Source organism: Notolepis coatsorum, assembly GCF_963971535.1.
Source record: "Notolepis coatsorum genome assembly, chromosome: 2".
In the NCBI taxonomy this organism is placed as follows: domain Eukaryota; kingdom Metazoa; phylum Chordata; class Actinopteri; order Aulopiformes; family Paralepididae; genus Notolepis; species Notolepis coatsorum.
Window position 1 is genome coordinate 76,898,885 of NC_140166.1, and position 13,058 is coordinate 76,911,942.

Genomic DNA, 13,058 nt, shown 5'->3' on the forward strand with positions numbered 1-13,058 from the left:
GTCTCACTGTTAACTCTCCTTCAACCAATATAACTGATGGGGACTGTAAGATCCTTCATACTGTCTCACTGTTAACTCTCCTTCAACCACTATAACTGATGGGGACTGTAAGATCCTTCATACTGTCTCACTGTTAACTCTCCTTCAACCAATATAACTGATGCATTGAGAGGGGAACCCATCAATGTGTATTTAAGTCTATAATACACACACAGACCTAACTAAGTATGTTTTCAGATGTTCTGACGAGACAACTGTACTGTCATTGTATAGTCAATACAGATCATTTGTAGGTAATTTGTTAGGTTAATTGATCACATAAAAGCGCACAATCTCTAACTGTCTGTATACCGTTGCAACATGGACAGCCTCTGGATAATGAGATTTGAAAACATCAATTCCCGTTAACACTTAAATCAGATTTTGTATGGTCCTTCCATCTGAAGGCTCGATTCAACGGCATGAAACAGTGAAGCTCTTGTCTTGTGTCCCTTCCTTGTCTCCTGTCTCAGTGGGGAATACGCACTGGCTGAGTACACTGAGGTGAAGGCGGTCACCATCAAACTGAGCGAGACCCTGTGAGCGGCCAGTTGGGAGGCGAGCGACCTTTGCCCTCTCCCTGCCTGAGACAGCAGCAGCACTTCTCCATCGGTCACGTTGGGACTCGTTCCTGCCCTGTGTTTTCATATGATGTCACACACAACGCCCCCAACCCCCCCCCCCCCCCCCCCCCCCCCCCCCCTTTCCGGTGGCCATCTTGGGCCCCTCAGAAGCATTCCACCACACGGTGCAAGTGAAAAAGAAACAAAAGAACATTCTTAACAACTAGGGATGCACCTTCTTAAAACGGATGACATTTCTTTAAATGCTAATAATGAGTTCTAAACTTTTCAGTACGGGCAGATACTGAGAACTGATCCATTACTTTCAATGAATAATTATAGACTTTTAGACCTTTCGCTTTTGGGTTTATTGAGCAACAATGTTATTAAAAAAAGACAAATAATATTTTTTATTTTATTTTGTTTAATTATTAGAGAGCTCTAACATAATTTCGCGGGTGGAAAAGGGCAGAAAATCGAGTCATTTTGATTTACTCAGATTACTGGGGGAAATTCTCTGAAATTGATCCTGTTTTCTACCTGGTCCGGTTACAGCACACCTGTAGTATGGGTGCATCCCTCCCCACAACCCATCGCCCACGTATACAGCAAACAGGTCTATTCATAGATTGACACCTTCACTCATGTTCATCCACATAGCAGAATACAGAAATAAGAGTGACATACTACAACATCGGTATACGTATTATAGATATGTAAGAGCTGTGTTGTATTTTTTATTTTTTTGCATATACTGTATATGATGAGGGGATAACATGAATGATTGGTTCCATCTGTAGTCATCTCTGTTGCAAAACAACCGTGTATCGCAAAAAGTAAACCTTTTAGAGATGAATTTAAACATATTTTCAGATGTATTGTACACACCCATGTACTTGGGGGAATTATAGAATTGGTTTCATGTACTGTACCCAACGGGGTCATTGAACCTACTCAGCACAGAAAGGATTAAGCAAACTCCACAAATCAGACGGAAAAGTAGAAATTCCCAAATTGGACATTTCTGTTGTTGACAGTGATAATATATTATACCGTGCTGCTCTGTCTCTCTCCCTCCATCTGTTTAGCTCATTCTCTCTCTCTCTCTCTCTCTCTCTCTCTCTCTCTCTCTCTCTCTCTCTCTCTCTCTCTCTCTCTCTGTCTTTTCTTTCTTTCTTTTCTTTCTTTTTTGCTCTTGGGACCAGGTCAGATGTACAGAGAAACATGTAATTTCTTTGCGTAAAAAAAGAAAGAAACAAGGAGCTGAGGAGGAGTGCAGAATTAGGCTACTACTACGGAAGCCCGAGAGCGGCCACGTCTTTATCTATTATTTTATTGTCGTTTTCCTCGCGATAACGACTTATTATTTCACTTATCTCGATATAACAAGGTCTGTTATATCGAGATAATGAAATAAATCATGTATCTGTTATCGCGAGAAAACGGACTTTGTTATATATCGAGATAATGAAATAAATGAATCCGTTATCAACAAGGAAACAGACTTTGTTATATCGAGATATCAAAATAATAAGTCGTTATCACGAGAAAACAGCAATAAATAAATAAATAAATAATAATAATAATAATAAATAAAGACGTAACCGTTCTCCGCTTCCGTAGAACAGTACTTATTTTCTTTCTTTTCTTTTGGTTTGTTTCCTTGTGTCTAATATGTTGTGATTGATATATATTCTATGGAGCATTTTCCCTCCCTTTCAGATGTTGGAAGAAACTCTCATTTCCCGTCCCAGACGAGGTAATATTTACCTCAGCAGTAGCTTTTTTTAAATATGTTATTGTTACATGGATAGTGTCTATATCCTATCTTACGGGGGGACATTTTGACATTGTGCTTTTTAAGTCTATCTTTCTTTCCCCAGGAATTGTTGGGCACCTTACTGGAGTTTTAATTGACCAAAAAGGTTTTTTTTTTAGCATTCCTTATGTATGAAAGGCTAATACAGAAAGAGTTCCCCATGTTATGACAGGTGTCTAATGAAGAAACATAGCATAATACAATTCTACATGTTCAGGTATCCCATAGATTGCTTTTTTTTACCATCTTTTGTATTTTAATATGAGTGTATTTTACATGAGCTGTTTCACTTTGCCCTTTAGAGAGAGTTCATGTGAAAATGATATCCTGTGGGTGATGATAGGGAGTGTAACCTTTGTAGAAGTCCTACTTATTACTTATTATTACTAAGTCCTATACTTATTACGTGCCTACTATAGGCTACTAACGCTGCAACGTTGCTCCACTACTTTGAGGGAATCTGGCTCTCCTTTTTGTCGTCATAAGATGCAAGAAGAGCGGGGGCCTCTACCATGGCTACTACTGTAGTAGGCTACTAATGCAGGGCAATATTATAATATTACCATGGCTAAACTGTAGTGCTGAAGCAGGATGGAGGACTTTATACCCGGTGGGGTCCCTTGATATGAAAATGGGGGTACCTTGAGAAATTGCTACTCAAAATGACTTGTAATGTTTGTTATTTGGAGAAAGACCTAGCATCAAGCTAATTTCAACACCTTCATTTCTGTCCTTATGAGTAAGGATTGTAATAAAAATTATTTTGCACTCAGTCATACAGTAAATAGCGACAGTGTGACAGACGTCCCATGTGTTTCAGATGTGTAGTGATGACTCGTCCTCAGGACCGGTACGTGGTCGCTGGCCAAAAACTAAAGTTGGGAACACCCAAGTGTTTGAAGGCATTTGTTATTCAACAGCAATGTTACAATTTATTATTTCAACCACAGGAACCAAGACTGTGTCTTTATATTTCTTATGCTAGTCTTCAACATTTCATATTTAAATAGAAATTATAAATAAATAAATAAATAAGATAAAACTGTTGCTTGTGTTTCACTTCTCTATTTGTGGTTGTACTTCAGGGTGTGTTCTGAATGAATGAATGAATGAATGAAAACTTTATTTAACATATTGCAGAATGGGTACAATACAGTACGGCTCAATACATACAATTGTTAAGGGGATGCAGACCAGAGAAAGACGTTTGTCTTGTTTACATCAGGGTCCCCCATTTTCAATTCATAGTGACATTTATGACATACACAACATACATGACATCATGACATTTATGGCATAGGGACATACATGACATACAGGTACTGTTACATTTGTGACATATATGATATGCAAATATACAGTACTGTTACCCATAGATCCTGACAGAGAGTATATACATATGATGGGGAGGAGACTGTACATTAGGAGGGGGTGGGTTGGTGGGAGAGAAATATACATACGGTGGGGAGAGAATATATACATACGGTGGGGAGGAGACTGTACATTAGGAGGGGGTGGGTGGGTGGGAGAGAAATATACATATGGTGGGGAGAGAATATATACATACGGTGGGGAGGAGACTGTCTATAAGGAGGGGGTGGGGGGGTTTGGACATTTACGGTGGCCAGTTTCGAATTGCAGCCTCCCGTAGGTGCTCTTTTAGAGCGGTTTTGAATGTGGGTAGGCACATCCAGGTGCTGAGTTGTAGAACAGGCTAGAAGGTTGTAGAAATAATATATATCTATATCAGACTAAAACAACATTTTTAAATAAAGTGCAGTATCATGGGGAGCTATTTAAATGGTAAATGGTGCATTTAAATAGCGCTTTTATCCAAAGTGCTTTACATTTTGTTCCTCACATTTTACCCATTCACTCACACATTCAACACCGATGGCAGAGGGGACCATGCAAGGTGCCGACCTGCTCATCAGGAGCAATTAGGGGTTAAGTGTCTTGCTCAAAGACACTTTGACATGCTGCCCGGGATGAGCGGGAATCGATCCGGGAACCTCCGGATTACCAGATGACTGCTCTACCTCCCGAACCACTGTTGCCCCTATTTTGCCTAGAGATGTCACTATTTGACTGGAATGCAGATTCTACAGCAAGGCTATTGTAATAGTTCCCACATTATTAAATATAGCGTGTCTCTGCTTAGCTCTCTCTCTCTCTCTCTCTCTCTCTGAGACACACACGCACGTGTGAGATGCTTACATTGAGATAGATCGAATAGAATAGAAGTACTTTGTTTGTAGATCTGGTATGTCATAAATGTCTAGATGTAGCAGTACTGTGTCTATCTGTGTATGTCATGTATGTCATATTTATGATGACTGGCCCCTGTAAATGTCCTAACCCAACCCCCTCCAATGTACAGTAAATTACCAAGTATGGTTTTGTCAATATTCCAATGTACTGTTTTGCTTGTACAGTTGTACAGTGTCCCCCCCCCCCCCACCCCTCCTACCCAACCCCCCCCCCCCCCCCCCACCCAACCACCTCCAATGTACAGCCCCCCACCCCACCCACCCAACCCCACCCCACCTTACCCAACCTCCCCCAATGTACAGTTTTTACGTCAAATGTATATACTCTCTTTTCTGGACTCTTTTTGTATCACAAACAGTACTGTATTTGCAAATCTGGTATGTCATAAATGTATAGATGTAGCAGTACTGTCTATCTGTATGTCATGTATGTCATATATGTCCTGATTAATTGAAAATGGGGGACCCTGATGTAAACAAGACGAAAGTCTTTCTCTGGTCTGCATCACCTTAACAATTGTGTGTATTGAGCTGTACTGTATTGTACTACCGATTCTGCAATCTGTTAATAAAGTTTTCAATCAATCAATCAATCAATCAATGAATTGAAAATGGGGGACCCTGATGTAAACAAGACGAAAGTCTTTCTCTGGTCTGCATCCCCTTAATAACAATTGTGTGTATTGAGCCGTACTGTATTGTACCCATTCTGCAATCTGTTAATAAAATGTTCAATCAATCAATCAATCTTTATTAACACTTTCTATGCCACTCACGAGTTTTCTCGGAATTATTAATATTACTTTGAAAGCCACTCACAAGATTTCTCTGATTTTTTTTTTTTTTTAGGGATCTGAAATCATATTGCATCACGCGAGCCTACCCTAGTCTACCCGAGAGCCGCCGGCGATCAGATGTGGAAAAAAGCGCCCCCTATCGTCTCCCAGATGACATAAGGGATTTTGGAATGGACTCAATGAAAATGGATGGGGAAAAAAATCCTGTACTCCACATTTTCCAGTCCACTGATGCAGCCGGGGTTATCACAGTTCATTATGGATCCTCTGAGCGCCGCGGATCATGAATTATACTGTATCACGTTAGATCTATATACACTTATCGATTTTTTCGAATGGTGATCAGGAATTGGAATATACCAGTTGGATACCATCTGATGTCAGGTAAGGAATCTATGTTATCAGTGTTAGGATAATCAGACTCATTTTGATGAAGATATAAGCTGTTTTGTGAAATGTCCTCTATCGGTTTCACTGTCAAATCCATGAGGAAATGAACACGGCTATTATCAGCGCGCGGCTCGAATGGGCGTGCGTGTACGTATAATATTGATCATCTAGCGTTTATTTGAAAACGATTCATAAATAGGCCGACAAATATCAACGTTCTGGAATATTCCAGTAAAAGACGATTATCACAGAATGGCCCAGAATGGGCTGTTTTTTACCTCAAAACGGGTTCTTTTCAAAATGCTCTCAAACGGAAATGAAGCGATAAAAAACCAATCTGCCATGACAGCACTGACTGGAAAATGATTCTTTGATAAGCGACGGGCAGATTAGACACATAGCCATAGTTTAAAACATAGATTAGGTGATATTAACGTTAACATTAAAGTGGATGGTGGCATTCAAGCGCTAACTCTGGCGCCACCTGGTGGCACTGAAAGTGTTAATCCCGAGGAAAATTCAGCACCACACAGATCGATCACATTTAAGAGACTCGGGCGTATACAAAAGTATATTGGATCATGTCTCCAGCACGGCAGCACTGACCCCCACAGCCGGTTACTGTACAACCCCTTACTGTACGTCAAGGCTCTAATCAACATTCATTCATAGACAGTACCCCACGCCTCCCGCCCTCACGAGCTCCATGTAACGCGGAAGTGTTGCGGTGGTGGTCTATAGGAATCAGGAAGTCAAGTTCAGTGATTCCAACTGCAATCCCTCCCTCACTGCCTGCCTGCCCCCATCACCGTTTCGTTTTTACTACTACAGTTGGACGTTTTCTTTCTTTCTGCCGTAATTACTAATTATGCTTCACGGTAGCATATTATCACCGGACAATTCGGTGAGTAGCTGTTAAATACTATGCTGAACGTGCGCAACAAAGTGTTGTTGTAAACTTGTTTTTTTTGTCGATTCTATTTAGTTTTTGGCACGTTTTTTTGTTTTTGTTTTGACAACGTTTCACTCATTGTGTCAATGACGTTTAAAATGTTGACAAATGAATGACAACGATTGTCATTAATTTGTCAACATTTTTGTTTTGTAAAGTATTTAATTAAAGTTGATAAAACCCAGACAGAAAAACGTGTAAACTAGGTCTGATTTGGAGTCGAACTGTTCAGTAGCTTTTGTTTTAAATACTTCTGGCACAATTTTGTGTATTTTGCTTAAAGGTCCATTGTTTGCTGTGAGTAACTTTAATTAATATAAATCAAATGGCTATATAGTCTTTGTTGTCAAATGGAAAAGGGGTCTTTCTCTCTCTCTCTCCTCCCCCCCTCTCTCTCCTCTCTCTCGCTCTCCTCTCCCCCCCATCTCTCTCTCTGAAACTTTGAGTCAGAAACTTTGAGTCATGTCTGTTTCTCCCATCTTGAAGCACTTTGGTGTGCTTGCAATGTGATTCCCCCATAGAACTATATAAAACCCTCATAACACTCTTGAGTTTGCACACAGATGTGGAGTGTTGCTGTTTTTACTCAAGTACTGTCAAGTGCAGTGTTTATGCACAGAAGCTGACTCATTTCAAAGCAAATGTCATACTTCTCTTACGACAGTAATCATCAGTTAATGATGAAGATTAACTTTTCAACTTCGAGCCAACTATCGGAGAGAAACCATAACTTCAGAACTCGGCCCGATGCATGTCCAACCTTGAGGCCTGGCGTGGCGTCCCCAGTCGGGTCCCCCTGATGTGAAAATTGGTTCACTAGCACTTTTTAATTAAACTAAAATCACAACGCTAATATAGCATCTGAATGCAACTGTTAAATGAAAAAGCACTGGCAACAGCCATTATACTGTACAGAAGCCACTGTGGAGACCGCTTAGCATAGCATATACATTGTTGTCATTGATTCTTTCACAAGAGCAACTTCATTTCTGTACTCCTGAGGAATAGAACTTTTTTTTGAACAAATGTTTTTAATTTTCCCTTTTTTAACATACAACTAGACAAACAATACAGTAACAGTAAAAATCTATGATAAATCACAGGACAATGACAGAAATAACAATAATGACAGTCCAGTAATTAAATCAAAATAAATGTAGATTAAAAGACATACAAATTATAAATATAGTTTTTGTACTTGTTCTAAAACCTCGGGTCATGGGAATTTTCCGACCTCAGTGGCTTGGGAGGTAGAGCAGTCGTCTGGTAATCCGGAGGTTCCCGGTTCAATTCCCGCTCCTCCTGGGCAGGGCAGCATGTCGAAGTGTCCTTGAGCAAGACACTTAACCCCTAATTGCTCCTGATGAGCAGTTTGGCACTTTGCATGGTCGCCTCTGCCGTCGGTGTGTGAATGTGTGAGTGTGACTGTGAGTGAATGGGTAAAATGTGAGGAACAAAATGTAAAGCGGATGGATAAAAGCTGTTCTATAAATGCACCATTTACCATCTACTACCTGTCAAAAAGGTTTGGGAACCCCTGGCCTAATGCTTCAGAGCTGGAATAATTAGCCTATAGTGTAATATTTAATATGTATTTAGCTTGTATTTTATAGAAAATTGTTCAAAGAATTCTGTGAATGGCTTTTCATAAAGTTGCTGTGACGTCAGGTGGGTTACGTGAGGAGTCCACAATGCAACGTAGCCGGCTGTAAGCCGGTGGATGCCTTCTAGCCACTACCCTCCTGTCTTGGTATCACTTGCCCTATAGTGTCTCAATAGCTTGAGCATGGACCACACACATTTTGTGTGGATAGTAATGGCTAGAGGACATCCACATTACATCTGGCTGTGTTGCATTGTGGACTCCTCATGATATAACCCACTAGCTCTATTGACGACATTTGTATGCATTACATATACAAAGCTCTGTAATGAGCCGCCATGGATTCTGAGGGTTAAGTAGTCAAAACTTGTCCTAACTAATTATTGCAAGTTCTCATTGTGTTTTCGAAGGGATCAACAGAAAGCTCAAAGAGTCTCGGCAAAGACTGGTGTGGTGAAAACACAAGCTGCTGCTGAAATACAGTATCAAATTACCCCTTTCTCCTCACACAACCCACTAGCTCCATTATAAGATAAGATAAGATATTCCTTTATTGATCCCCTTGGGGAAATTCAGGCAGCATGGGGGAAGGGGGGGGGGGGTACAGGTAGTAAAAACAACACAAGCAGTGTAAACAAATAGGTCAATATAATTTACTATCTAACTAACTGAAAAATATATTCACAGTATTCACAGTGTCACATAAGGTGCAGTATGCATAAGATAGTGTTATCAAATTTACTATCTACTGAAATATACATTATTCACAGTATCACAGTATCCACTGAAATATACATTATTCACAGTATCACAGTATCCACATAAGGTGCAGTATGCCTAAGGTAGTGTTATTGTCCTCCTTGGGTTCCTATTAGTCCTAGGTCAATGTCTGGCAGCAGTCGCTGCCCCCTGTTGTGGAGCCTGGAGGCCGCTAGTCGCTGCCCACTGTTGTGGGGCCTGATGGCCGCTGGTATGAGGGACTGTCCGAGGCGGTTAGTTGAGTGTCGGGGGGGGGGGTATGAGTATGAGTCTGTGGCTGAACGAGCTTCTCATCTTGACTAGCTCGTCGTAGAGGGGGTGGTAGGGGTTCTCCATGATGGCAGCCAGCTTCCTTCTCATCCCCCTCTCTGCCATCACCTCAAGTCTAGGTAGCTCGACTCCCACCACGGAGCTAGCCTTCCTCACCAGCTTGTTGAGCTTGTTGGTGTCCCTTGAGTTGATGTAGCCTCCCCAGCATGCCACAGCATAGAAGAGGACGCTGGGCGCTGGCCACTACAGACTGGTAAAATGACTGCAGCAGTCTATTGCACACGTTGAAGGACCTGAGTCTCCTCAGGAAGAACAGCCTGCTCTGTCCCTTCCTGTAGAGGGCCTCTGTTTTATCCGACCAGCCCAGTTTATTGTTCAGGTGTACCCCAAGGAACTTATATGAGTCCACCACCTCCACCTCCACCCCTCGGATGGTGATGGGAATCGGGGGGGGGGGGCCTCTTCTTGCCCCTCCGGAAGTCCACCACCAGCTCCTTGGTCTTACTGGTGTTGGTCTTACTGTCGCTCCACCCCACAAAGCTCTCCACCAGGGCTCTGTACTCCTCCTCATCATCTCATTATAATAATAATAAACTTAATTTGTGTAGCACCTTTCATACAAGAATTGCAGCTCAAAGTGCTTCACAACAGTAAAAAAAAAGACATAAAATGAGCATCAAAAAAGACATAGAACACCAAATCACAGTTCTTCACATTAGGATCCAACATCCCAACAGGCCTCTTTGTTTACGGTTTGATCATCAAAATCAAATCAAATCAAATCAAGTCAAATCAAATGTATTTGTAAGGCCCGACAACACACGTTAATGTCCCCATGGGCCGGACACGTCTTATTTAAAACAAGTCAAGAAGAAACATCACAATAAATCAAGAACAAAACAAAAACACCAGGAAGTCCAAACAATTAAAAATAAATTAATGCACTTTAAAACCTGACAGTCTTTCCTGTTTGATACCCATACAGTTTAAAACCTGACAGTCTTTCTACCTGTTTGATACCCACACAGTTTAAAGCCTAGTCTTTCCTGTTTGATACCCACACTTTAAAACCTGACAGTCTTTCCTGTTTGATACCCACACAGTCTGACAGTTTTACTCCTTCCTCCTGTTTGATACCCACACAGTTTAAAGCCTGACAGTCTTTCCTCCTGTTTGATACCCACACCGTTTAAAACCTGACAGTCTTTCTTCCTGTTTGATACCCACACAGTTTAAAGCCTGACAGTCTTTCCTCCTGTTTGATACCCACACCGTTTAAAACCTGACAGTCTTTCCTATTTGATACCCACACAATCTGACAGTTTTACTCTTTCCTCCTGTTTGATACCCACACAGTTTAAAACCTGACAGTCTTTCTTCCTGTTTGATACCCACACTGTTTAAAACCTGACAGTCTTTCTTCCTGTTTGATACCCACACCATTTAAAACCTGACAGTCTTTCTTCCTGTTCGATACCCACACAGTTTAGAACATGACAGTCTTTATTCCTGTTTGATACCCACACCGTTTAAAACCAGACAGTCTTTCTTCCTGTTTGATACCCACAGGTCCCACACCGTTTAAAACCCGACAGTCTTTCCTGTTTGATACCCACACAGTTTAAAACCGGACAGTCTTCCCCCCTGTTTGATACCCACTTTGACCCTTCAATTGACAAAATTGTATGCATTACACAAAGCTCTGTAACAAACCGCCATGGATTTTGAGGGTTAAGTCAAAACTTGTCCTAACTAATTATTGCAAGTTCACATTGTGTTTTCGAAGGGATCAACAGAAAACTCAGTCTCAACAAAGGCAGGTGGAGTGAAAACACAAAATGACCCTTTTCTCTCACCACTCACCATTATTACACCATTACTTTATACAATCATATTACAATGGGATGTGGCAAATCTTTTACATCATAATCTTGTTATTTGCGCTGGAAAACAAAATACCGCCAAATATCGTTATGCCATCAAAACTAAGAAGAATATTGTGATATAATATTTTTGGCAATATTGCCCAGCCTATACTTGGTCCTCAGTTCCACTTCTACGCCCCTGGACCTCATTATCCTTTGGGCGTTCCTGTTGGCCCTGATCCTCCAGGCCAGGCTCATGTCTCATGGTGGAACTAACTGGTGGAAATGTAAGCTGTGAAGATGGGTTTGTGTTAAAACGACCAAGCAACACAGAACTGGGCGGTCAGGGGAGAGCTTGTTTGTGGAGTTTCTCCTGTTCAGTGTCATACTTTGCTGTTAAAGCTACATTATAGGTATTGCCAACCAAGTATAACCTGCAACATTTCAGGAATATTCAAAGGTGGAATTATCATTGGAATGAATGGGAATATAAGGGAATTAACGAGAATTTTAATGGAAATGTAAGGGTTAAGATACGATAAGATATTCCTTTATTGATCCCCTTGGGGAAATTCAGGCATCATAGCAGCATGGGGGAGGGGGGGGGGTACAGGTATGGGCAGGGTAATAGTAGAAGACATAATACAGGCAATCAAATTATAGTACAATAGGAAAGTAAAAATAGGCAGGCTGTATTTACCATGTCATATGCAGATATTAACATAAAGCTTTTACCATATCATAAGCACCAAGCAGACATAATTGCAAGCCCTTGTAGTAGAAATAAAGAAAAGATAATTACATTTGACTTTCAGTCGCTGCCAGGTGATAAGAGAGCCACTGGCTGTCTCCACATGTGTCGGAGGAAGCATGTGGTGGACTTCAGGGTTCCCTTGTACCGACCAGTAGGAGGAACATGCGCACAACAACCAGGTAGGGGAGGGGGGGAATTGGCATAATGACTAAATTAGGATGGGGAGAAAAATAGAAAAATCAGGCGGAGAAAAAAAAAAAGGAGAAGTTGCCTTCGTGTGTAGAAGCAGCTCGGAGGTGCGCTGTTTCAAGCCATGCCATCTAAGAATGAAGTGAGCGTGTGTTATTGGAATGATTGATTGATTGATTGATTGAAGATTTTATTACAGATAGACAGTGCTACATCTTTATACAATTGCCGAATTCATCCAACCTTATTGCTATACAATAAACACACATTCATTGAAGCATAATGGAGATTTATTCACAAAACCGAGGCAAATTTTTTTTAACCTACTTTCTATACAAGCAGCTCGGAGGTGTGCTGTTTTAAGTGAGCGTGTGTTATTGGATTGTGTGTTAAGAGAGTGCAATCAATCTTTTTATTGAAAAAATAAGAATCGTGTGAGAGAATCGTGATCTCAATTCTTTTTTTTTTTAATATTTTTTTATTATTGCAAAACAAAAATTATTAAAAGTCAGTACTCAACACATAATGCATAATGAAACTAACAGTCAAGGTGGTTAAAATTACATGCAAGTACAGAAACAAGACCCAAAAAAAAAGTCTATAATAATATTTTAACCGTACATACAGTGTATATCCAGCGAAATTAACAATTATACAAATGCTTATATAGGACATACCCCTAATACCTATTTTCTAAAACCCTACACACATATGCTCCAGCTCGAACCCCCCCCTCCCGGACCCCTCCTTGGATAGTACCTCCATTATCCCTCACTCCTAACCAGACA

General features: G+C 40.8%; 2 protein-coding genes across 2 annotated transcripts in view; both read left to right on the forward strand.

The window, feature by feature from the left end:
• Positions 1-3,468, forward strand: part of aldh1a3 (aldehyde dehydrogenase 1 family, member A3) — a 75,939-nt gene extending 72,471 nt beyond the window's left edge. The window contains exon 13 of the mRNA XM_084308686.1: positions 513-3,468. Coding sequence (XP_084164812.1) covers positions 513-582 — 70 coding nt within the window. The 3' untranslated portion in view covers positions 583-3,468. The remainder of the gene's footprint in view (positions 1-512) is intronic.
• Positions 3,469-6,651: 3,183 nt separating this feature from the next.
• lrrk1 (leucine-rich repeat kinase 1) overlaps positions 6,652-13,058 on the forward strand; it is a 281,804-nt gene continuing 275,397 nt past the window's right edge. Inside the window, 1 exon segment of the mRNA XM_084308234.1 lies at positions 6,652-6,782. The gene's annotated coding sequence lies outside the window, so the exon portion shown is untranslated.